The sequence below is a fragment of the Convolutriloba macropyga genome, chromosome 7 (genome assembly GCF_964194025.1).
Source record: "Convolutriloba macropyga chromosome 7, txConMacr16.3, whole genome shotgun sequence".
NCBI classification, from domain to species: Eukaryota; Metazoa; Xenacoelomorpha; order Acoela; family Convolutidae; genus Convolutriloba; species Convolutriloba macropyga.
In genome coordinates this window covers 28,793,364-28,817,844 of record NC_134474.1, presented here as the reverse complement: position 1 = coordinate 28,817,844, position 24,481 = coordinate 28,793,364, and the positions used below count along the sequence as shown (strand labels likewise).

The window sequence follows — 24,481 nt, the reverse complement described above, 5'->3', positions numbered from 1 at the left end:
ACGCTTCGCGTTGCTTTCAGACGCTCAATTGATCATCTTGTCATCATGTCCGTTGACCCTGCAAAACACTACAAGTTAGAAATTTTAGAGGCCAATTTGTTTTGTATGTCCGCAAGATGACGCTAAGTGATGACGTTATGTCAACCATTGAAAAAACTTTGTAAAGTAATCCCGCATCTTATTCCTACTTCAAAACCATAACAAAAACGTTTTTGGCTTCAGCTGGTCTTCATAGTTGGAAGCAAGAGGATATTTTCTCGCGGGAACCAATCCGCAGACTTGCAATTTGTTTAAACACCAACGAAGCTTTCTTAGGCAATAACAGACTCAATCCATTTCATTATCGGAAATATGGTCCCGAACAAATATAAATATTTATCGCAACGGACTGCCTGTAGCGGATAGTCCAATATCAACCGATGACAATAAACGTCTTTATTTTATCACAATATCCGACTTGGCTTATATTGACAACGGTCATGGAATTAAACTGAGCGTGTATCCCAGCCATTTCCTTATGGTTTTTGACTTAACCAGCACGCAACAAGCTTCCCATGATTTTATTCACCCGGAGCTGACAAACAGTTCACAGAGAATTGAGTTTTACTACCTTAAAGTTGGACTGCATGCACTTTTTTTACTTTACCCAATATGGCCAAAAAGGAATCATTGAGGATCTGCAAAGCAAATGTCGAGTTATTAACAGAGCGAGAACATCTAAATATGATCGAGCCTGCAATCCGCGGTGGCGTCACATCTGTCTACGAAAACCCGCGCTTCATTGCTAATAACCAAATCATTCCAAACTACAATAGCAAAGAAGATCGTCAATTCGGTTTCTGTGTTGATGCGAAAAGTTTATACGGAGGAGTGATGCAACTTGAAAAACTCCCCTCTCAGAGTTTGCATCAACACAGAAGTTATATTTCAAGAGGTCCTAGACACACTCGACAACGCCAGCGTGGGATATTTTGTGGAGGTCGACCTTTCATACCCACCAGGATTGCATGACGATCACCGGGATTTCCCCCATGGCCCCTACCAAGGACATTGTTGAGGAGGAGTGATTGGAAGAATACCAACTTAAATTAAAAGAGCAACACAACCTGCCCACATCAAAAGTGAAGAAATTATTACAAAATTTTTTGATAAGGCGAGATATGTGGTTCACTACAAATTGCTCAAACTGTATATTGAACTTGGACTTGTAATCCAAAAAATGCAAAGAGTGCTACAGTTCCGCCAAGAAAGCTGGCTATCACCATATATTACGCTAAAGAGTGAAAAACGACAAGTCGCAGCTAATAAGTTCGCGGAGAACTTTTACATGTTAATGAACAACGCTGTATACGGCAAGAACTGTGAACCTAAGCGACGCCGCAGTAAAATTACAATCACGCGTAATTCTGAACAAGTTCTGAACGTATTGTCTAGGTTTGATTTTGACCGCTACATGATAATCGGTGAAAACATGGCTGCTTGGACGACACGCCCAAAATCCATCATTTGGAACCCTCTGACTATTGTGGGAGCCACTATCTTAGATTTGGCGAAATATCACATGCATTATTTCCACTATCGGGCCATGCGTCCAAACTCAAAAATGTCGCCTGTTATATAGTGATACGGACAGCCACTTATATTCTGTTCAAAGTCCAGACTTCTACAAGCAATTATCAGAAAAGCCGCAGTCAGTTCTGAGCCATTTCGATTTTTCAAACTACCCGTCTGATCATTTCTTGTTTAATGCCAGTAACATGAAAGTAGTCCTTAAATTTAAGAATGAATTCGCCGGCGACTACATTACCGAATTCATCTGCTTAAATCCAAAGTATACTCCATTCTGTCAACAAGTAAATTTATTCTCTTTGAAATTAATTTTTAGACCAATCTGGAACTTGTTAGTTTGTATTGTTATTATATAGAGGGTTAGTAATTAAAATAGCGCCTATTTTTTCTCATTTTATTTCTATCTTTTCAGGTTGTAGGAAACTCTCAGCAAAAGGAGTGACGAAGTCTGCGCATCAACATCTACGGGACGCAGACTTTGTGAACACCCTGCTGTCAGGCAACAGTGTACGTGCAGAGAACACCCAGATTGTTTCTGACCACCACTCGCTGCGCACAGAAACTTCAAACAAAATCTGCTTGTCAGCGTTTGATAATAAACGCTACATACTACACGATGGCATAAAAACCCTCCATCTTGGCCACTATGAACTGGGCAATTATGCTATAGATGAAATAAATTGGAGCGACAACGATGTGGAGTATGGTTATGACAATTCTGGCGATTTTAGTGACTTACAGCTTAGTTCAAGTCCTGAGTGGGATAACAGTTTCGTTGTGCCAAAATCGTCTCCAGAAACCAACACCCAAAGCTCCAACACATGGCAGCCATTCGACCCTGGTTTTCTAGCTGCTGAGTTGATAAACGATTCGGATATTGAGAGCAATGATATAGTCGATTTTGATGCAAGTTCGGATGAAAACTCCAGTCCCGATAGTGACACTGAACCAGGAGAACCAGTGTTTAAAACTGCCAGGCGTTATTAGACTGTGTAATCAAATTTAATAGCGCAGAAAAGCGCGCGCAAAACTGTACAAGCCTTGATTTTGCATGGAGTTAGGTATTTGGTTTTAAATTAAACTGATTGAGTGTTTTGAATGGGCTAAGAGTACTGAGAAAGCGGCAAGAAAGAAAGATTGGAATAAAGCGGAAGGGAAAGATTTTTACATGTACAAACTATTCAATCCCTCCCTCCTAACCTAATTCCCACTCGTGATTACTCCCTATATTTCTATGTTTAACGTCGCATGAATACCCTCCCCCCGCTCATAACACTCTTATTATTTACTACTGGTGTTGTTTGCCCTTAAAAAAACATCTCTGCACACATTATCCATTCACTTTGGACCAGTCTAAAAATAATGTAAACTGAAAGGACGTATTTATATGACCCATATAAAAACGTCACGAAATATATTTTGGCTGTGATAAAAAATTTCCGTTGAAAATTATTGCTGATTTTAATTTAAACGATTCTCTGCTCTGGCACAAATGTTGTATACAAATAGAACAATTGACTACAAGAAAATCAATTTTGCTTCCAACCTTCATAGCAAAAGAGTTTGAGAGCTCACGCAGTTTGAGGTCAATTTTTTGCTGCGTCGGATAGAAAAGTTCAATTGAAAATGAAGGAGTTAGGATTTTTGCTTTTCTTTCTCAACACCTTCCAGTTTCTGTTGTACCCAACCAGTTTCGATCTAAAAATTGCTCATATAGTTTGAGAGCAGGTGAACTGGAGGGTTCAAAAACCTAGATTGGGGGGTTCGATTTTTTGCTGCGTCGGATAGAAAAATTCTATTGAAAATGAAGGAGTTAGGATTTTTGCTTTTCTTTCTCAACACCTTCCAGTTTCTGTTGTACCCAACCAGTTTCGATCCAAAAATTGCTCATATAGTTTGAGAGCAGATGAACTGGAGAGTTCAAAAACCAAGATTGGGGGGTTCGATTTTTTGCTGCGTTGGACAGAAAAATTCAATTGAAAATAAAAAGTTCGGATTTTTGCTTTTCTTTCTCAACACTTTCCAGTTTTTGTTGTACCCAACCATTTTCGATCCAAAAACCGCTTATATAATTTAAGAGCAATAGAACTGGAGGGTTCAAAAACTTAGGTCGGGGGGTCGATTTTTCGCTGCGTCAGATAGAAAATTTCGATCAAAAATGAAAAAAAAAATGATTTTTGCATTTTTTTTGCTCATTTAAACTTTTTCCAGTTTCTCTAGCACCCAACCTTTCTTCGAAAAACCACTAAAACTGATTTGAAGGCGATTGTTCAAAACCCCAGACTGGATTTCAATTTTTTCTCGATTTTTTTTTTCATATTTGAATTGAAAATGGAAAAAAAGCTAGATTTTTTTTTCAATTTCTGCACTTTCGCCTTTCAACTCTTTCAGTTCCTCACCAACCGTTTTTTTCAAAAATGTGCAACTATAATTTAAAAGCAGGTGAAAGCAAGAGTAACATGCTATATAAAATTTCATAATTTGCATTGGGGGCTTAAAAGAAACTTGGGGGGGGGGGAAGGATGGGGGTAAATGGGACAGAATAAACCCCTTTTCTGCATAATTTGCAACCACCCCAAATGCATGTGCCATTTTAATTGATTGAGTCGATATATAGTCTTCCCTGAAATTTGCGTTTATTTCATGTTATAAAAGCTACATTTGATGATATAAATGTTACAATTGATATTATAAATTAATTAATTTTTAAACTTATTTCCAACCCCAAATGCATGTGCCATTGATTAATCGAAAGTGGAAATATAATCTTCAGTTCAATCTTCACCACATGTTTATTTTATTATAAATTATTTATTATAAGCAGCCTCGTCTTTGTTTTGAGGTACTTGATGTACTAATTCTCGCCATTAATTGTAACCGCTGTATTCAAACTACGCATACAACCTCTTTTGCATGCTAGCCTGCGTGTATGGTTCATCCTTCGAATACAAACCTGCGTGTATAATTCATCCTTCGCATGCAAACCTCAGTTTATAACTCATTCTTCGCATGCAAACCTCCTTTTATAACTCATCCTGCCCATACAAACCTCTGTTTATAACTCATGCTGCGCATACAAACCTCCGTTAAATAACTCATCCTGCGAATGCAAACTCCAGTTAAATATCCATCCTAGGCAAAGAAATGGCAGATAAAGGCTATGAATTTTGCTATGATATGTGTAAAATATATCATGATCAGAACTCTTGTAAGACAAAAATACATGATAAAAAGATGCTGAATCATTGCTGAAGTGAACTGCAAGAAAACTCCGCGCACGTCACTCATATTCGCCACTATTCATACGTAAACTCGGTTCACCGACTTAAATGTTCTTGTGGGCAGTAAAATGAAGAAATGAAAAACTACTAAATGTTTCTTAATCCACATTTAGAAATGCAATGGACCTCTCTGTAGTTATGGACCTCTCTCTCCGCCCTTCATATCCTGGTGCAACTAACAATTAACTGCTTATTCTGCAATTAATTTTGCAAGGGCATTTCTGAACACCAATTAGGATATATCATTGCATAATATTTCAAGAGTCGCATAATATTTGCAAGTTCTTAACTATCGCGGTTTAAGAACATAATTCAGAAAAACGAGTGGACATTGTGACTAGGAGTGTGAATAAGAGCATCAAAATAGTATCAATATTCTCCACGCATGTCAAAAACTGACATCATGAACAAATGAAAAAGAACCGAAAAATATTAAAATATGAAGCAAGTTCGAACTAAATTCTCTTAATGTAGCAAATGGTCAAACTCTCTTCTTTCCGAAAACCTAAAACATGGACGTAACAATTAGTGAAAAACATGGAAGTTTTCACGTAAAGGGGTCAGAAACGCAAAAGTTCACCTCTTTCTTTTGTATGGATATTTTTGCAGTCATATACTTTCCGTCATACACGACCCAAAATTTTTCTGCAGAATTAATCTCATTCAATTGGATCTCCAATTTATTAATCAAATAGTAATAGTAGTGCCAGAATTATTGCTGCCGAAGCATTTACTTCTTGTTTCCATTCATATTATAGATTCTTAAATTGCACAACTGTTTTAGGCAGTTTTTGACTATCTTTTTTGTAGGTGACACACGGACTGGATAATTGTTCTGAAAATATCCATTACTGTATTTAGTTTTAAACCTAATTCTTTTATTTTCAAGGGCAGTTAATTAGTTCAGTTTCCTTAATCTTCATTTCATTCAATCGTCATTGTTGCAATCTCTAATTTGTTCTTGATCTAGACAGGAAACTGTCTATTCACGTTTATAAACAAATCTAACTTCCTTTCTTCTGTGTGATCACCTTATGATTTATATTAACTTCCTTTAAATTTAATTTGTATAATTTCATTTCATTATTGCATTTATGTTCCTCATAATCCGTTCCAATTCAAAATTAGCAAACTGCTTGTCGTACAGATTGAGTTACTGTAGTCTGAGTAAATTTGCGGTGCCAAATTACAAAATTTATTGTTTGGATTTATTAGCTGTTTCGCGGAGCGAATTCAACATTAATTTTGTAATTTATTAATCCAATTTTCTGAGTACAGAAAATACGTCAAATTGGTTGCACGAAATTAGCTTTGTCAAATAAACCCGTGTTTCGCGTCATGAAATGTAGTTCAGAATTGTTCGATACGACTTAGCGCTTTGGCGGATCGGATTCCAGATTAAAAAGAGACAACTAAATTTGAATAAGGAAAGATGAAACAATGAAGAATTAAAGTTAACTAAATCTGAACAACAATTTGATCACAACAAAATATCTCTAAACGCCGCAACTCAAATCACAAGACTTCATGAACAGACAGGGTTTTCAAACACAGGATGTAAACAAATTTAAGAAACGTGAAGTATGAAGAGTTGATCTTCAAACAAGAAATTGGAAATGAACTTAAACTAAATGACAAACAAAATGAACTAAATTAAAATTAACTGAAATAAATAGATTTGGTTTATCCAAATCAATAGCCCCTTTTTACACAATGTTCTACTATACCACATTTACCCCCACAACAAAATAAACAACGAAGAAACCTATCAGAAAATTAATAACATATGTACTGATTACTATAAATAATACTGTAATGTTTTTGTAAATTTTTTAATCTGTATCACTTTCATATAATCTCTCCGCCTCTCCGACTGTCATTGACATCTCTGGGCACTCGTAATTGGCTCAAATGTAATACTGGGTTGGATACGTCTGTACAGGGGAACATGGCCCCACTGTAAAATCTGTTTCTACATGTTGACTTTGAGTAGCAGCTTTCCTAATTGATGTAACAATCGATTTGTTTTGTATTTGTGTCTGTTTGATAAGTTGTCTTCAATTACTTCGCGAAGGTGCAGTGGAGCTAGAAGTTGTTGGTGGACAGGTTTGAATGGATTCCAACGACTCGTCCGATTCCGCGATTGACGGAGAAGATCGTTTTTTCTTTAATGGCTGTAGTGCTGCTGTTGCCTTGGTAGCAGCTTTCCTTTTTGGCCTCGTTGTGGTCTCCGCAATTACAATCGATGTCAATGGAAGTTCAATTGGCGGCGGGAAATTACTTATGTCTTCAGTAGGTGGTTGTGGCGGTGCTGCTATGACTGTTGTTTTGGGTTTCGTTGGCATGCGTACTTTGAGTGCTCTTGTGACGTTCGAATGAATTGAAGATACCCCACTAGCGTCGTCGGCTAATTTCCTATGTTTCATTCTTTTGTTTCCCTCTAATTTCTTTCTTGCCTCTTTCGCGTGGTGATTTATGAGGTCTTCTGTTGTTTTTCCGGAGGGTATTTTGGGCCTCCTTTTGGCATACATTTGGAGTTCAACTGGCGCTCCACTTTCGTTCCGAATTTTGCCAATTCTGAATTGCGGATTGTGACGTCTCTTTTTCCGGGTTTTTTATGTATATGACAGAAGTAAAAGTGTCTGTTTTTACCACTGAGGAACCTGGCGCCAAAACCTCGTACAATCCATCTAAACTTTTCTTCGACCTTTTGGTCATCGGCTTCTTTTTAGCTAATTTGACTGCTAGGGAAGCTGGTGTCCGTGGTACTGGCAAACCAACTTCAGGATGAGATATCATTCTGGATTCTTTTTCTGGATCCGCGTTCCTTCCTCTAGCTGCATCTTTACTCAGTTTGTCCCAGTTATGTTCGAGTTCCGTATCACTTCTGGCCTCTGCGTCCCAGTTTTCTTCCGAGATGAGTTCGTCCCAACGGACTGTCTCCAAATCTAAATATTTGTTCAAAATGTGTTCATACGTGAGACTTTTAGAGTCAGGTTTCGTTGATATGTTACTCAATGGAGTGTTAGCCTTTCTACCAAGATGAGCCTCAGATGTTGGTAATCTTTTGACGGCATAAACGTAGCTGGTAAATAGTGGAATTTATCGATGCTTTTAAATTAAATTGATTTCGTGCCGCCGTTTTAATTCAAGCTAAACGGTTCTTGATTGTTTGGGTTTGTCTTTCAACTAGTCCAATCGCTCTGTGATCGTGTATTGGAGCTTCAATTAGCTGTATATTATTTTGACGACAAAATGCTTTAATTTGGTGACCCGTTTGGCATCGAGCTTGATCTAATCTAATTGAACGGGGTATTCCGTGTAGCAAAACATACTCTTGAAGGAATTTCAAAATATTATCGGGATTAGCTCTATCGAATACCTCCGAAATTTTGAAAATCGATCTATACATGAAAGAAGTATACTTCTTGATTTTTTTCATTATATATATTGGTCCACCAAAATCAATTTGGATCTCTTCATTTGGTACTTTGCATATCTTTAATGGTGCCCCTTTGCTAGCAGGAATAATAGACTTTAAATTTTTACCGATTTTAACACAGGGATTGCACTTTGCCGTCTTTGTAACTATGTCCCGATGCATGTAGGGCAACCATGCATGAGTCGCCAATTCTGTCATCCCCCAGCTCCCTGGGTGTGTTGCATGAATGGCTTCCACGTACGCATCCTTGATCGAGTTCGGGATGGCTATCGTTTCATCGATGCACAGGCATCCATTCTTGACGTGCAAATCCTTCCAAAAGGAATGGATATACGGTGAAATCTGTTTGCATTGGTCCTCGTTTTCCGTCAAGATGCAGTCTCTTATTTCTTTGAAGATCGCGTCCTTGGTGGTTAGACTGGCCATCAGTGTACTGGAGAAAGTTTTTGATAGTGAAAAATTGAAGGCATCTGTATACAGATCGTCGGTGGAAGGTGACGTGACTGTTGTAGTATCAGCAATCGGAGTAGAGGTTGTTGCTTGTATCACAGGAGCCGTTGACGGTCCTGCCTCATCGGCGAATCTAACTTTGGAGCGTGTCGAATGTTTTACTTGCATCAGGGCTTCTTCATCAGAGTTCGACATCATGAAGACACTATTGAACTTATTAGCAATTCGTTGGAAATTATTCAATTTAGTAGGCAACTTATCCGTAGAACGGTTCAAGGCAAAAAGCGAGTGAGGAAAGTTTACTGTCTCGATTTGAAGATTAGAATTTGAGTTATTTGTTTCTAATTTGCTAATTGAATTATCATTCTCCGCAATTGCAGAATATTCTGGATTTCGCGGTGCGAATTCACTACATAGTTGGCTATTGGAATTTGGAGTATTTGAGACTGGTTTTGTAAGCCAATTTGGCGCTGCAAAGTCAACGTAATTCTCGGCATTTAATAAAAGCGTTTCGCGCTGCGCTTAATCAAATCCAATTTAGCGACTATGAATTGCTCGTCATAAGCAGATATATTAACAGCTTTTTTTTGTGGGTCGCCAGATATGTAGTCATCTATTCCCATTTTTGAACCAGGAAGATGATCGATCGTAAAATCAAAAGGTAGTAGTCAATCTACCCAACGTGTTAGTCGACTATTGTAAGATTTATTAGCTCTATTTTCTCTCATGATCAAAAATCAATCCCTATGATCAGTTATTACAGTAAATGGCTTGCCCTATAGATAACATTTGAAGTGTTCAATTGACCAGACAACACCCAATAGCTCGAGCACATTGATGCTATATCTATCTTCCACAGAATTCAGAAATTGCAATGCAAATGCCACGGTGTGCCAACCATTAGCAGTTCGTTGTTCTAATGCGCAACCCAAGAATTTTCGAGAGGCATCACAATTTATACGTGTTTCTAAGTCCGGATAAAAATGCTTATTTTCGGTTGTTTCGGCAATCTTCTCTTTTATCAATTTGAAATGTTTCTCATGTTCATCCGTCTGGCATATCCGTTAGACCATAAAATCCCGTTTTAAAACGATATGTTTCGGTCATATCTCCACTTAGAAGATTAAAGTTACATTGGCGGGCCGTATCACTATGTAAATTGAAGCATAGTGCAAATCGAGAGTCGTAAAATAGGCCGTCTCTTGCGGCGTGGTTGACAGTGTTTATGAAATGATTTGGATAAGCGAGTCTATATTCGGCATTTGGTATTTAATTTTGTGGATAACTTTATTCAGGATTTTGCAATCTAGTGCTATTTTGATTGATTGATCCTTTTTTTACTGTAATGATTATTGGAGATATGAAAAATTGATCAGAGCTATTTGTTAGTTTTTCGATATGTGCTTCATTCAACAATTTTTCAAGTTCGGTTTTTACTTTTGGTTGGAGATGAATGGGCACTTTCCTCCCTTTTTGATGTGTAACTCGATAATTTTTGTGAAATTTTGAATTGACCATATGGTGCTTCGATTTTCCTAATCGTGAGATAAGTTCAAGAAATTCTTTCGCAAATGATTTTTTGATTGCACAGGGTGCCTCGATATTATTAATTTCTGTATTTGGGCAAGGTTTCTGTGAAATTGTTTTTCCCAATTGATCAAACAGGTCCCGTCCAAGGATGGGTCAAAATCCGTCTGCTACTACCGTGATTTTTGCTTTATAAATTTTCCAGTCATTACAACGAACTGGCGTTTTTAAAGTTCCTAGGGTTTCAACTATATCGTTCGAAAACTTTAATTCGAGTGGTTTTTTCTCCGACCATTGTGATTGCGCACATTTAAGCATTATTTCTCTTGCGAGTGACATATTAATAATAGTACAACCACTTCCAGAATCGAGAAGTAAATGACAGTCCGTATTTCCAGTTGCTATTGTCTTATTTTGCAGTGCAATAGACGGTGTGCTAACGTTTTCTACCGTTGCAACGTAATTATCATTTAAAGAATCGTAACCGGAGTTGAATTGTTCATTATAGTTTATATAATTAACGTTTTGATTTTCAGAATTCGCAGTTTGTTCTGTATTTTAGCAGTTTCTACATTATTAATACAATTACCTAGTCGTGAATTTTGTGTAGTATTGAGTTTTTTTCGACATACCTTTGCGAAGTGGTTAGACAAATCGCAATGATTGCATCTCTTACCCAGTGCAGGGCAAACCTGGCGGTGCGTTGTAGTCCAAGACCTGCCACATCCTCTACATTGACCAATCGGTGCACGGTTGACTGCTACCCTGCCTGTCGGATTTCCACGTGCACTCGCGCCGCGAAATCGATTGTAGGATTGTATTACGTTTATTGTATTGTTAGCTACGCTGTTATTGTTGCTTGATGAAGTCCGTTGTTGATTTTGATTGCGCATCTCCATATTTACAGCTATACTGAGAGCTCTCTCTGGGTCAACTGTGTCTGGCAGAAGTTCACGTTGAATGTCATCGTCCAACATTTTTGTAATGAAGATGTCTCGAATTATGACCTCTTCTCGGTTTTCGAAGTCGCAATTTTCTGCCAATTCTTTCAATATACTGTAGAATTGTTCTACCGTTTCGCCCTTTTTCTGCTTTCTTGAGAAAAACACATAGCGATCGAAAGTGATATTTCATGGACGAATGGATGCTATCTCCATCATCTCCCAGGGCTTGAGATTGGTGAGATTGTATATGTTTTCATGAGGGATTTTTTGTGTCAGAAGACGTCGTCCCTCTGTTCCAATACTAAGGTATAAGAGCGAGACACTTTTTTGGTCACACATGTTCAATGGCCGTTTTCCACACAGAACGCCTGCCTCCACTATTATTTGGCATTTCAAGTCCCATTGAAGTTTCAATTGACTATTCCTTATTTGACGATCTATTTCGGTGTCTTCCGTTGCATCTTCAATAGTCATATCATACTTCGGTTCAGCTGGTAGTCAGACAGTTGTTGGTTTTGGTTGTAGGAGCGTATCTAGTCTAATGTTTTCTCGAGCGAGAATAGCAAGTTTTACTTGAATGCGCCACTTTTCCCATCTTATTGGAGGATCCGAATTAGGACGTTCCAAAAATGGTTCTATCGACAGCGGCGTTTTCCGAGATTCACGAGCTGACTGCACCATGCCGTACAGATTGAGTTACTGTAGTCTGAGTAAATTTGCGGTGCCAAATTACAGAATTTATTGTTCGGATTTCTAAGCTGTTTCGCGGAGCGAATTCAACATTAATTTTGTAATTTATTAATCCAATTTTCTGAGGAGTACAGAGAATACGTCAAATTGGTGGCACGAAATGAGATTTGTCAACTAAACCCGTGTTTCGCGTCACGAAACATAGTTCAGAATTGTTCGATACGAATTAGCGCTTTGGCGGATCGGATTTCAGATTAAAAGAGAGACAACTAAATTTGAATTAGGAAAGATGAAATTAAGGAGAATTAAAGTTAACTAAATCTGAACAACAATTTGATCACAACAAAATATCTCTAATCGCGGCAACTCAAATCACAAGACTTCATGAACAGACAGGGTTTTCAAACACAGGATGTAAACAAATTTAAGAAACTTGAAATACGAAGATTTGATCTTCAAACAAGAAATTGGAAACGAACTTAAACTAAATGACAAACAAAATGAATTAAATTAAAACTAACTAAAATAAAAAGATTTGTTATATCCAAATCAATAGCCCCTTTTTATACAATGTTCTACTATACCACACCGCTTTTGAAAAGTAAGCTGAGAAAGTGAAGTAGTCATTCGCGTCGCGAATACCCAATTTCAGAAGAAAATTTCTAAATCAGTCTTGAAAAGTTAGCAATCGCACCGCAATAGCCTATTCTGACTAAAAATAATCAATCGTGGCTCAATTGACTAAAGATACAGTTCAGCAGTATAACAATGAGAGCAGAATAGTTCAAGAAATTCCAAATCAAATGTTTTTTTTCTATTACACATTTTTAGATTATTTTTAGTACACGCATATCGGTAGTCGTTACCGTGCTTTTCTTTGATATTATGCTCCATGAAGGATAGTTACTTTTGGATTTTGCAAACAACCTCTCCCTGTTAATTCTTCAGGTCATCCTGGAAAATTTGTGTCTCATTTTATATGGCCTTGAATTGAGTTTGGAAAGACTCCAAAAGTTATTTTTTTAAAATGAATCATAACGTTATTTTACCATGGTTGAATATACAGGTTAAAGAAATACTCAATTTCACTCGATATATATATATATATATATATATATATATATATATATATATATATATATATATAGAATTTGTTTTTCGATCCTGATTCATGGGAAGGGTCTTTACACCAGTTTTCATCTTTGAAACCCTTGAACAATTATTACATGTAATGTAACCGAATGCTGCATAAGTTACATTCAATAAAATTGTGGCTTCTTTGGTTTTTTCTTGTGGACAACTGGCAACACTTTGTCACAAACTCTTTTTAATGCAATGCTGCTTATCCATAATGAACAAAGAAAACGTTAAACCGGGAAAATGGGACGGAAAAAGCTTGAATTACGTTTAGGATGTAGATAAACATTGGCAATGGTTTTGAGCGTTCACGATTTCTAAATTTTTTTGCTCGAAATTATCAAGCAGTAAATTGAGACCGAATATTAAACCTTAATTGTTTTTATGAACCATGAGATGAGTTGTTGCAAAATTGCTAACTGTTTTATGATTCCATGATTAAACTTGCGACGAAAAATTCTGTGACTAATCCCCTCAAGTAGGATTTTCTTCAGCTCGGTCGCATTGGCATGTTGTTAGCTATCGCGATTATTTACTACTGTAACTTTGGACAACAGTAACAGCGTTGTCACCGTCTGTCACGATTGTCTAAGCTTGCTCCAAAAACAGACTTCGTGGACAAAGATTACGGATATTTCCAGGATTAAAGCTAATTTGAATTATAAACTCACTGCTTGTCACAAATGTCGACACACGCTCCTAAACCGAATCTGAAAAAATGGTCGCCACTAATTGTGACAAACTACCGTAAATTTAATCCAGAAAATGGACGTTTCTAACGTAATGAGGTACGTCATAAATGAAAAATTTCCCAACTTTCATTCTTACGAATAACTTTTAAATCATATATTTTATTTTAGTATAAAATATATACCAACCGAATGATAATCCGAGTTTTCAAAATTATTCTCATGAAAGTGAAGCTCTATTTCAGTAAACAAATTTTAAAATCTGTACAAGAATGATTGCTGCACAACAGTTATTTCAGATACTTCATTACGTTTTAAGTTGTTTTTAGATAGTCAGCCGTTTTGGTGGGAGCAGAGTCATTCAAGAAATACTAAATCATACGACTTTTCCCTGAAGTTTTTTTGTTGCGTTTATAACAATGGATGATCCATGATGTTTTTTTGTGACCTGATGCTCCCTGAAGGCTACTCAAGTCATGCGCTTGGTTTTCTTCGCGGATACCTTATGGTAAAATGAAAACCAAATGCGATTGGAATGAAACTCTTATTAGTGGTTAGTCGTTCATACTGAGCAACTCACTAAACTCATAATTATCTACAAAGCAACCTCAATAGTCGCCTAAATGCAATAGCTACCCAGAATGAGGTCCAAGACTCAAGAAAAATTTTGGCCAGACCGCCCTTAGTCCCAGACTGGCCCCAGACTTGGCCATCACTGGCCAGACCCAACAGACCTTAGTCGCTGCTTGCCAAACTGAACAAACCTAGACCAGATTTAGGGCCACATCACGAAACAAACCATTGACCAGATCGACGAGACTCTCGCGGCGATCATTGCCCAGACCAAACAGCCCCTGCGCCGGACGGTTGTCCAGACCACTGACCAGACCATCAAACCCTAGGTCAAGCCCAATTAAACATGTGGAAACAAAAAATATATTTTTTTCTTCGTTTCACATTTTTAAACTAAAAAAAATCAAAACTTTCATTGAAAAAAGCCGTCGATTGAAAGACATTTGCGAACTTGAGATATTAATTTGGTGAAGTAGTCTAATCACCTAGGTGTTGGTTGCGCCTTTTATCGGCTTTTACTTTCCAGAAGAGTCAATGCACCACTCGTTTAACATTTTGCAGAGAACAGGCTGTTCATTTGGCGTGACCTCTGCGCTAGGATATGAGTAATGCCCAGACCAATAAAATTGGACATTGGCCAGACAGAACAGACGGAAATGTGGAGAGGGACGGCGATGTGTGATAACTAAAGAGGGTGATTTTGGACACCAGCTGAATGAGGGTGATATGTGATATGAACTCAATATTTTTAAAAAACAATTGTCATTATTTATCTATTTTTCTATTTTTTGGAAATCTTCCCAGGATAATGTCCTAGACCAAAAAGTTAGCCGAACAGACCAAAAAATCAGCATTTGCCAGATCAAACAGACTAAAATGTTGGTATTGGCCAGACCGGGCGGACTAAAAATTTGCAATTGGTAAGACAGAAGGTGCTACCAAAATATTTTCCAGACCATTGAGCACCAGACACCTTTCCGCAACCCAATCGGTCTGGTCAACACCTGTCTAGGGTCACTGACCTTATCCTGGGTACGGATTAGAACAATAAGGATCTAAAAAAAGGCACAAAAGTGAGTTTTAAAGAAATTTATACTTTTCATGCGTTACTTTTGCATAATGTTAGTTTTTCGAATCAAGCGACAACTTCTTGAGGTGGGGGAAACTATCAAATTTTGAGCGGTAATGTATAAAAGTTTTACGAGTTTCGGCTAGCCAGGTCTTTTATGAAGTAGATTGAGTAGAAGTTAACGACCAGAAAATAAATAGAACCAACAATCCAATCTGCAGTGGTAAATGGCGAGTGATTTCCATCTTGCTTAAAAGCGGCCCTCAATCGACTCCGATAGGTCGAGAATTTCCTCCTCGCCGGTTGTTCAGGTTGATCGTCCCAGGTTTGTGTTGCATCTGATACGGTCACGTTATTGGTGAAATTTTCCATTGTGAAAAAATGTGACTGTCTTCTATCCTCTGGCACTTTTTCATTCATCTGTTTCTTCTGGTACCAAAGATGTATATTAATGGATATCGCTGCTAGAATGATGGCAATTCCTGATAGTATGATGGAGTTGAGGAAGTAGTTTCCGACGTCTGGGAAGGTGCGGGATGTCTCGGGTATGTACTCGGTGACTATCATGAGGTTGACACAGAGGGCGAGGGTGAGGGTGACCCCGTACCCAATCCTCTCCCCACAGTCCACCGGCAGGAAGAACACCAGAGCAGTCACTCCCAACAACAGTGCATTCGGCAACAACAGGTTCTTTGTGTAGAATGTGTTCAGTCGCTTGTACACGAGCATGTAATTGATTTCACTGAATCGTCCGAATGAAAAAGAGTGCGCAACACGTGTGCAAGTCGTCTCTAAAATGAGATATCATTGTGATGAGCGAGCGTATGATAAATGCTGGAATTTGAGCCAAATATTTTTAAATAACGATAGTGAAGTTTGGTTTTATCCCCTTTTTTGGATTTTGCAAACGACTTCTCTGTCTTCGTTTTTCTGACTATCCTGGGCAAGTTAAGTCTCTTATTACTCTGGCCTTGATTGAGTTCGACAAAGATCCAAGATTTGTTTTTTTAATTGACGCGTAACGAAACGTTACGTTACAGGGGTTAAATTGGCTCATTTAAACTCTTAAAAGGTAAGTAAAAGTATTCTGATTGATAACTGTATCCTGTTTTCAATCTTAATACAATGGAGTGATTTTTTCAAACCGGATTTCGCATACTCTTTCATCTTTGCCACCTTTGAACAAAAATTAATATGCAAGTGATCAATACGTTGCAATACTACCTATGCTAATTTTGACGTTGTTTTTCTTGGACTATTGACAATACTTCGGCACATATTCTTTTTACCGTCATTGTTATCCACGATGAAAAACACATACGTTAACCATGATCAATTATGACAGAAAATGCTTGCATTACTTTTTATAAAAAGGATAACCATTGGCAACGGTTTGAGCATTCACTTATCCGAAAAGTTCTTGCTCGAAACTCATAAACAATGAATTGAGACTGAAATCTGAATCTTAGTTGTTTTTGTGAGCCATGATATGAGTAAATGAGAAAACTGCTAATTGTTTCAGGGAACCATGATCATCATTGCGAGGGAAAATTCTGTAATTAATCACTTCAAGTGGGATTTTCTTCACTTTGGTCAAAATTGACATGTTGTTAACTGTCGGTTAAATATTTGATACTGAAACCTTGGACAATAGTGACAGCGTGTACAGAAGCAATGAGCGTGAACAATGTTGAGAAAAATTTGGAAAAATATCCACGTTTGCTCAAAAACAGGCATCGTGAACAAGTATTATGGATATTTCAACCTTGATGCAAATAACTTTGCTTACCGTCAGCATGACAACTCTTAGATCTCTTGCTTTAATGTAATACTGAAGTCGAAACCGAGTTATTTTGGGGTTGAAACAAATACGAACTGAAAAGAAATCTTTTTGGTAAGTAAACTTCGACATCCTCAGTTGCGTAAATTTGACCCCGATCTTTGGCAATGTTAGGCTATGAGAAGAGATACGAATAAACAGTAGTGAAGCGGTACAGAGTTTTTTCAGAGTCCTAGGTATATTTTTCCCGCTTTTAATTCTCAGTATATTTCAACTCCGAATCAGCGCATTTCTTTAGTTAAAACTCAGTTCAGTTTCCAACTCTTGTATCTTAAAATTATTTGCAGTTTTTGTATGTGCACTTTTGTTCATTTATGTTGTTGAATTTTCTCAGAATAAATTGAGCATTCAAAAGTTCAGATCAATTATTTTATAGCAAATTAAAGTCTGAGCTACACATTGTCTTGATTTTACAGCTTACAATTATATCTCGCAATTGTTTTAGTTTCATATGAGCGATAAACTTTTGATCTGCTGAAAGGTAAACTTGTACGCATGCAATTACTATAAGTGCATATGACCAATAAACTCTTAATCTACCTTATGGTAGTCATAACAAAACCTTAGAAGTTTCATAATGCCGATTAAAACCAAGGCGAAATTTTTTCGATCCAGAGTCCCTTTTTGAAAGCATTTTTGCATTTATCGCACCATCAGCTTTCACTTAACTTTTGGAAATGCAACTTCAAACCTGTGAAAAACTTCAAACCTAATAATTTTATCTAGAGGAAGGCTTAGGCATTTATTTTGTTGTTCAGTAAGAAATTTTCCATATGTTGATACAACTGATATCAGAGTATTCAGTGGTGATGGTAAATTTTACAAAGTGTAGAACAGAATGAGCACTATAAGCAACTTAAAGAAAAACAAACGAACAAATTTTTCATGATTCTATGTTTTATTTTTCCAATTGATTTTCGGCTCTTTATTGAATAGATCATGCAGTATTTTAGTAAAGATCCTGCAATACTTTATAAAGGTGAACTATCTGCAGTCAAACGGGTATTCGGGAATTGCTTGTCCACAAGCTGATATTTCTATTCTTATCATCAGACTAACCACCTCATTTCCTTTAAACAAACAAAAATTTGTTGCCACCCCCCCCCCCCCCCCGTTAACTTTTATTGGTTATCTTGCGAGATTTGTGCCAGATTCTAAGCATATACCAAGAAAAAAGAACAGAAAGAACATCAAGGAATTATTGAAACTAAAACTGGTGAACAAAGTTGACCGGCGATACCACAAAGGATACAAGGATTGAGCTCTAGAACATCTGCTTTTGCTCATATGTCACAAATGTTCCAAAAGAGGAAGTTTTGAGCCTGAAAAGAAGCAAACCTGTAAAGAGGTTAACCTTTTTTCAGGTTTGCAACCCTTGAAAAAGTTCAATTTTTTAGAAGTACAAATAGCTGGTTTTGATACCGCTACAATTGCTGGTGCTAACAATGAGGGCTCTTGTGACAATCCAAAGGCTTCAATTAGCTGAAGAAGCGTTGGTTAAAAATTAAACAAAATTTATCATAAACTTCTACAGAGCTTTGGAAATTTGTTTGCTAATACATATTGAAATGGTTGACATATAACTCCAATTTGCGTTCTCATTATTTTAAGTGAAAATTAGCGTTCAATTTCTATCTAAACACTAATTGAGCTAACACTAGATTGAGCTTTGACCAAAACAGAGAGCAAAACTGAAAATGAGTATTTCAGGTGACGGATTAGAAGAACAGTAACATTTGACATTTGGCTGCTAAAAAATGTCCAAAAAATGAAAGGGAATCTTCTGTCATTGAGTGAAATATTCTCGATAAAGTTTTCAGCATTCGCAGCAAACATTATCATTTTGCCAATTTTGCCACTTTTACCAACAGGTCTACCAATTTTAAGTAATTTAAAAAATGGTACCTAATAGAGCCCACTGTGTATGGTTGGTATAGGCTGACACATCGATGGATTCTTCCTGGCAAAATACGTCCAACTCGTCAGCGGTGTGTTGCCATGGTCCAAAAGTGATCAAACATCTCTGTAAGTCGTAGGGGAAGTCAGTCACGTCCATGACACATGTTGTTGTCAGTACGACAGGCTGAGACCATATCGCAGACCCATCGTAGCTGAAAAATGATGAATCATTTATTTGAGACATCTGTTTCGTGTTTCATGGGTATTCCGGCATAGAATCTATAATCTATAAGAAAAGCGATGATTGCTTTGAATACAGCAATATTACAAATCTGTCTTTGCAATGAAAATACTTTACACAAAAGATTTGAAATAACCCGTTATGTTGGCAAAAAATGATTACAAAAATGCGCTATGCAAAACAAAAACACAAGATAGGCAGGCCTGTTATGTATGATAAATCAGCACTAGAGTCCCAAAACAACGTCACCACAGTTTCGAAAGTGAAAGCATGTCTTCGCAACATTAGTTAAGAAATGAGTAATGCGGGTAATCTTAGCAGTATTGGTTTAATAAGTGATGGGCAAAAAAATTGTTTTGAAGGCTAGCATTTCTTGAGATTGGATCACAAAAATCGGATAGCATGCAACAGAAATTCCAGTTATAAACAAAGTTGAGCACCAAATGAGAACCTTTTTTTAAAAATTTTAATCGTTTTAATCTGTTTTCCATATTATTTTTTATCTCAGAAAAAGCTAGTTTGAGGATTTGATAGGGAAGAAATTGACTCCAACTTTTATTGTTTTATCACAAACTCAACCTCATGCTTCTGTCAATAAGAATTGCATTAAGTTATGACATTAATAGACTGAAAAAAATGTCAATTGAGCAATTGTATCTTGCTCAATAATCGGAAAATCAACCACAAAGATCACCCGGGCCCTAGTGATAGGCTATATCAGTACTGATTCATTATACTCTAATTGTATCCATCCTGTAAAGAAAATTAACATTCTGCTCCTTTTCTGTGTAGAATTACTTGAACACAGCTCACTTTCTGTGTAGCATGATTTATACACAGCTCACTTTCTGTATATACGATTTATACACAGCTCACTTTCTGTGTAGAATGATTTAACACGGCTCACTTTCTGTGTAGAATGATTCAACACGGCTCCAATTTCGTGCATATTTTCTACTGAATTTAGTCTGAACATCATGATCACCAAACTATCAGTATGTACAGAACAGATAATTGAAAATTTCGAAAATCGAGCATGAATGGCAAAAAATTCTCAACGTGCCGCGTTATCTGCACTGCGTCATCCTGAAGTCGTACGAGGCTGATCTGGAGGAGTCAAATCAAATAATATTCAGACGTCATGCGTACTTGGAGGGGGGTTTGAACCGTTTGTCGAAATAAAATAAATTGTTCAGTCGTTTCACAATTGCTGCCTTTTCACTATCGGGGTCATTGCAAGCAGTGTGAAAGTTCAAGTTGTCATTCTTTTTGCTTTTGTCGGTGTTTGCTGGACTGCCATCAGTTTTTTCCAGAATATCACCCAGAAATCTGAGAATAGATGTGCAGTCAATTAAACATCCGGATTTAATTAAGATATACGAACAAATATCAGATGTAGTTATCTCTACTGGTTATCCTCAATTGTAACAACACACTGTTCAATAAATCAGGATCTCGAAAATATAACAAAACGACTTACTGCGAGCAAACATTATAACCAGCCAACAACATGTAGTTCGCCCTTCGGTTCCTAGAATGATCTGTTACAGATGTACCAACTAAGCAAACAGTTTTTATCTTGAAAAAACAGAAGAACTCATTGAGAGCATTACAGAATCAAGTAATCTTGTTGAGGGGGGGGGGGTGGTCAAGTTTATTGTTTCATCTGGTCACCCTGAGAGTCCAGAGCTATCTTCCCGATTGGGACAACAAATGAAGGTCACAGGTAAACGTGAGGATGACAAGTTGCTCATCACTTGTCAATAGTGGAGACGCTCCAAAGCGTTCACATTGGCTCATCACTAGGTGTTTACTGTAAGATCAAGTTCCCTTGTTGGTGATAATGTTTTTAATGACAATGGATTTGTTTTCAGATACATCTGATTCGTTATCAAGAGATATGTCGATGAGAACTGTAACCGTTATTCCTAACAGTGCAAACGTAGTTCTAACAAGCAGTTTTTGTCGAGAAAACGCAGAAGGAGTTGACGAGGCAGCTGCAACCGTTAGTTGGTTTTCGCTATTTATAAATTACATATAATTTCTTATTCTTACATACCAACGATAGAGTTTTAATACAAGGTCAATAATGCTACTAACCAAATGAAGTTACTTGACTTAATATCTTATGAAAGTCAATGTAAAATTGTTCTATACGGCGATTACTGCTCAGACTATGACGAACGCGTTATAAATTGAGAACGTGGTTAATAATAATTTGTTTCGTTTCTGCTGAAAGATATATGAATCTGAAACGCGATGACAATTATTGTTGTAGCTTTCAGTATTAAACTCAATTAAATTTTAGCACCTAGTTTAATTTTGAATGTCAAGCTAAAACTTGCTCGATAGAAAAAAACGGATCTTTTCTGTTTTTGCCCAGCTTTTTTGGCAAACAATTACAAAAATACATCAAATCTTGTACCGGTATGACTAAATTAAGGGATCTGTAAGGACAAAAAAGTACATCTTGTACTTTATTTAAAATCATCTATTTAGCTCTGGTATATCAGAGACGGGGCTATTCCCTTTTTGCAAAAGGGGGCTTTTCTTGAATAGAATTTAAGCGAGCTATTTACTAACCAATCAGAGTTGACTAACAACTTTCCAAGCGTGCACATACTATGTTAAATTAAATAGAATTATGTACCCCGTATTATTACACCGTATTATGGCAACTAGACCACACACACACTCACACACACACAAACACACCCACACATACACAAACACACACACACACAAACACACACTCACACAAACACACACACACAAACACACACTCACACAAAAGCGAATACACACACGCATACACACACTCACTCACACACACACACACACACAAACACACACACATACACACACACAAATACACGCACACACAAACACACACACATACACACACACACAAACACACGCACACACACACACACTCACCCACACACACACACGCACACACACACTCACAGACACACACACACCAATCAAATCCTAATGATGTCTACCAGAGGCTGTCCATTAATTGAATTTCCTAGTCTTGCTAAAGTAACCATGATGCAAAACATCTTAATTCTACTTTCTTATAATGGATATCCATTTTGAGGTATCCGTTTTCAAAAAAAAAATTAAATAAAATACGAAAACTAATACTAGTAATAGTTAAAAGTATTGCAATTTTCTGGAATCGGTTGAAAACGACCATACTAAAGTAGCACGTAAAATATAAATGTACTCGAGCAATGACTGCTTCAAACAATTTCTCAACTTCCATGAGTCTTGTTATTTGGCTATCCAGGACTTTAGTCCCAGAGCATTTCAGCACTGAACCAGTACAATTCATGAGTAAAAACTTAATTCAGTTATGAAACATTGTGTCTCAAGAATGTTTTAAGCTTCTTTATGTGCAGTTTTTCTTCATAATGATTATTTTGAAGTCAAAGAGTTAGCCCAGGCAAAACTTATCCTGTATTGTCTGAAAAATACCGACAAACTGAAAATAAGCCTGAGCAGAATAAATTCATACTTACGTAGCTTATAACTGGTAACTGCTATAGTAGTATACACAATATTTATACATAAGCTAGTTTGTAAACAATTACCACAAAAAGCCCATTTAGCTTAGTGGTTACGACTTGTTACGCAAATTAAATGATGCAAGTACCCAAGCAGAAGTTTGAATCGCATATAAAGCAAACCGGGTTGGCGGGAAATAAGCTGAACATATTATTTTTCATGCAGTAATTTTTACTCAAAAATTAGAACTGGCCAGTGTAAATTGTGACATGATTGAGTTCTGGCCATCCTAAAAACAGAATGCCTCGAAACTGATTCAGCCTTGATTTGCTCTGCCATCAACCTCCGGGATACTAAAAGGTTCAAGCTGGCGCAACTCTTTTTCAGCCACTTCTGGATTCAGAGAATAGTCTTTCACTTTCCAGCGTAATATACGAACTAAAAATAATTTACTTTTGGTTCTCCTCTACCTGCCTCTCAACAAGCTGGGAGAGTAAAAGCTTATTTTATTCTATATCAACCCCAATAAAATGTCACAAAATTAAACTAACTAGATTCTGACCGGGATAGAATCCTCATACATATTCGGGTCATAAGTGGCGACATCATTGAAAGGGAAAATGTCAGGAGTCCAGACATCGTTCATCTCAAATCGAAGAACACTTGTGTTACCATGTTCCTCCGGATCCCACTGAATGATTTCATCCTTCCAATACATCCGTTGCCATAGCAATGTTGTCATAGTCTCCTCTTTGACATCAAACCCTGCAAGACGATAGAGCGAGATGTCAAATGTGACATTGACTGTTGTCTCATCCGATTTTACAGGTCGTATAAATCGATTGTAGCCTTCTAAAACTTTTTCTGCTAAGTAAGTTTTGTCGAAGTAATTATCACTTTGAAAAAGCGCAGTCGGGAAAATTTGACTTGTTATAACCAAGCTAAGCGATAAGTTCAAGAGAGACATAACTTATAAACAGTTATACGACGAAAAAGTTGTAGTTAAACAAAAAGTTAGATAAAAGCCTATAGTTAAATATGGCTGGTCTGAGACAAACTTGAAAGTACGGTTATCTGCAGGTTTTATGACTGTTTCAAACTACGAGTGAACAAGGTAAGCGACTGTAATCCCTCTAAGAAGTTCCATAAATTGACTTTGGGTGATACAAAGACTGCACATGATCCCTTCGGCCACTATTAGAGTCTAAATTGAATTATGAAGAACGGGGTTTTGAACGTAAGGACAAAGTTGCGTCGCAGCACCTAAGAGAGAATTTAAGTCAATATCAAGAGATCCCAGCGTTATTAACGTTCACATATGTAACGGATTTGTAATTGGACAGAAAACTTTTGTCCAGGAAACAACTGAACACATATTGGCTATGTATGCGTTTCAATTGTCAACTGTCACTGTAAATTACAAAATTAAAAGCGTAATAAATGAAAACATTCAGCGGAAACTTTGCAAAAGTATTTACCTTTTGTTTAGTCTACCTTTATGGTTTTTCCAAGCCCGTGAGAAGATTCAAGGCTACATTGCTATTGAACTAAGAAATTTCGGAAATCTTCATTGAGCGGCCCAGTAAGCGCGCAAATGTTGTAAAAGTTCAAAGAGCT

At 37.1% G+C, this 24,481-nt stretch overlaps 1 protein-coding gene across 1 annotated transcript; it reads right to left on the bottom strand.

The window, feature by feature from the left end:
- Positions 1 to 15,376: 15,376 nt before the first annotated feature.
- Positions 15,377 to 23,996, bottom strand: LOC142342755 (neuronal acetylcholine receptor subunit alpha-6-like). The gene is made up of 3 exons (XM_075394290.1): positions 23,416 to 23,996; positions 19,117 to 19,322; positions 15,377 to 16,162 (listed from the first exon to the last, which is right to left on the bottom strand). Exons 1-3 carry the CDS (start codon positions 23,829 to 23,831, stop codon positions 15,501 to 15,503), a joined length of 1,284 nt encoding a protein of 427 aa, XP_075250405.1. The 5' UTR covers positions 23,832 to 23,996; the 3' UTR covers positions 15,377 to 15,500.
- Between the last annotated feature and the right edge of the window lie 485 nt (positions 23,997 to 24,481).

What these genes read in the sequence shown, in the direction of transcription:
- LOC142342755 (XM_075394290.1), bottom strand. Translation starts at nt 23,831, where the DNA reads ATGTCTCTCTTGAACTTATCGCTTAGCTTGGTTATAACAAGTCAAATT. An exon ending in TCTATCCCGGTCAGAATCTA is followed by an intron (nt 19,323 to 23,415) that starts GTTAGTTTAATT and finishes ATCATTTTTCAG; the next exon opens with CTACGATGGGTCTGCGATAT. An exon ending in TACACAGTGGGCTCTATTAG is followed by an intron (nt 16,163 to 19,116) that starts GTACCATTTTTT and finishes ATCTCATTTTAG; the next exon opens with AGACGACTTGCACACGTGTT.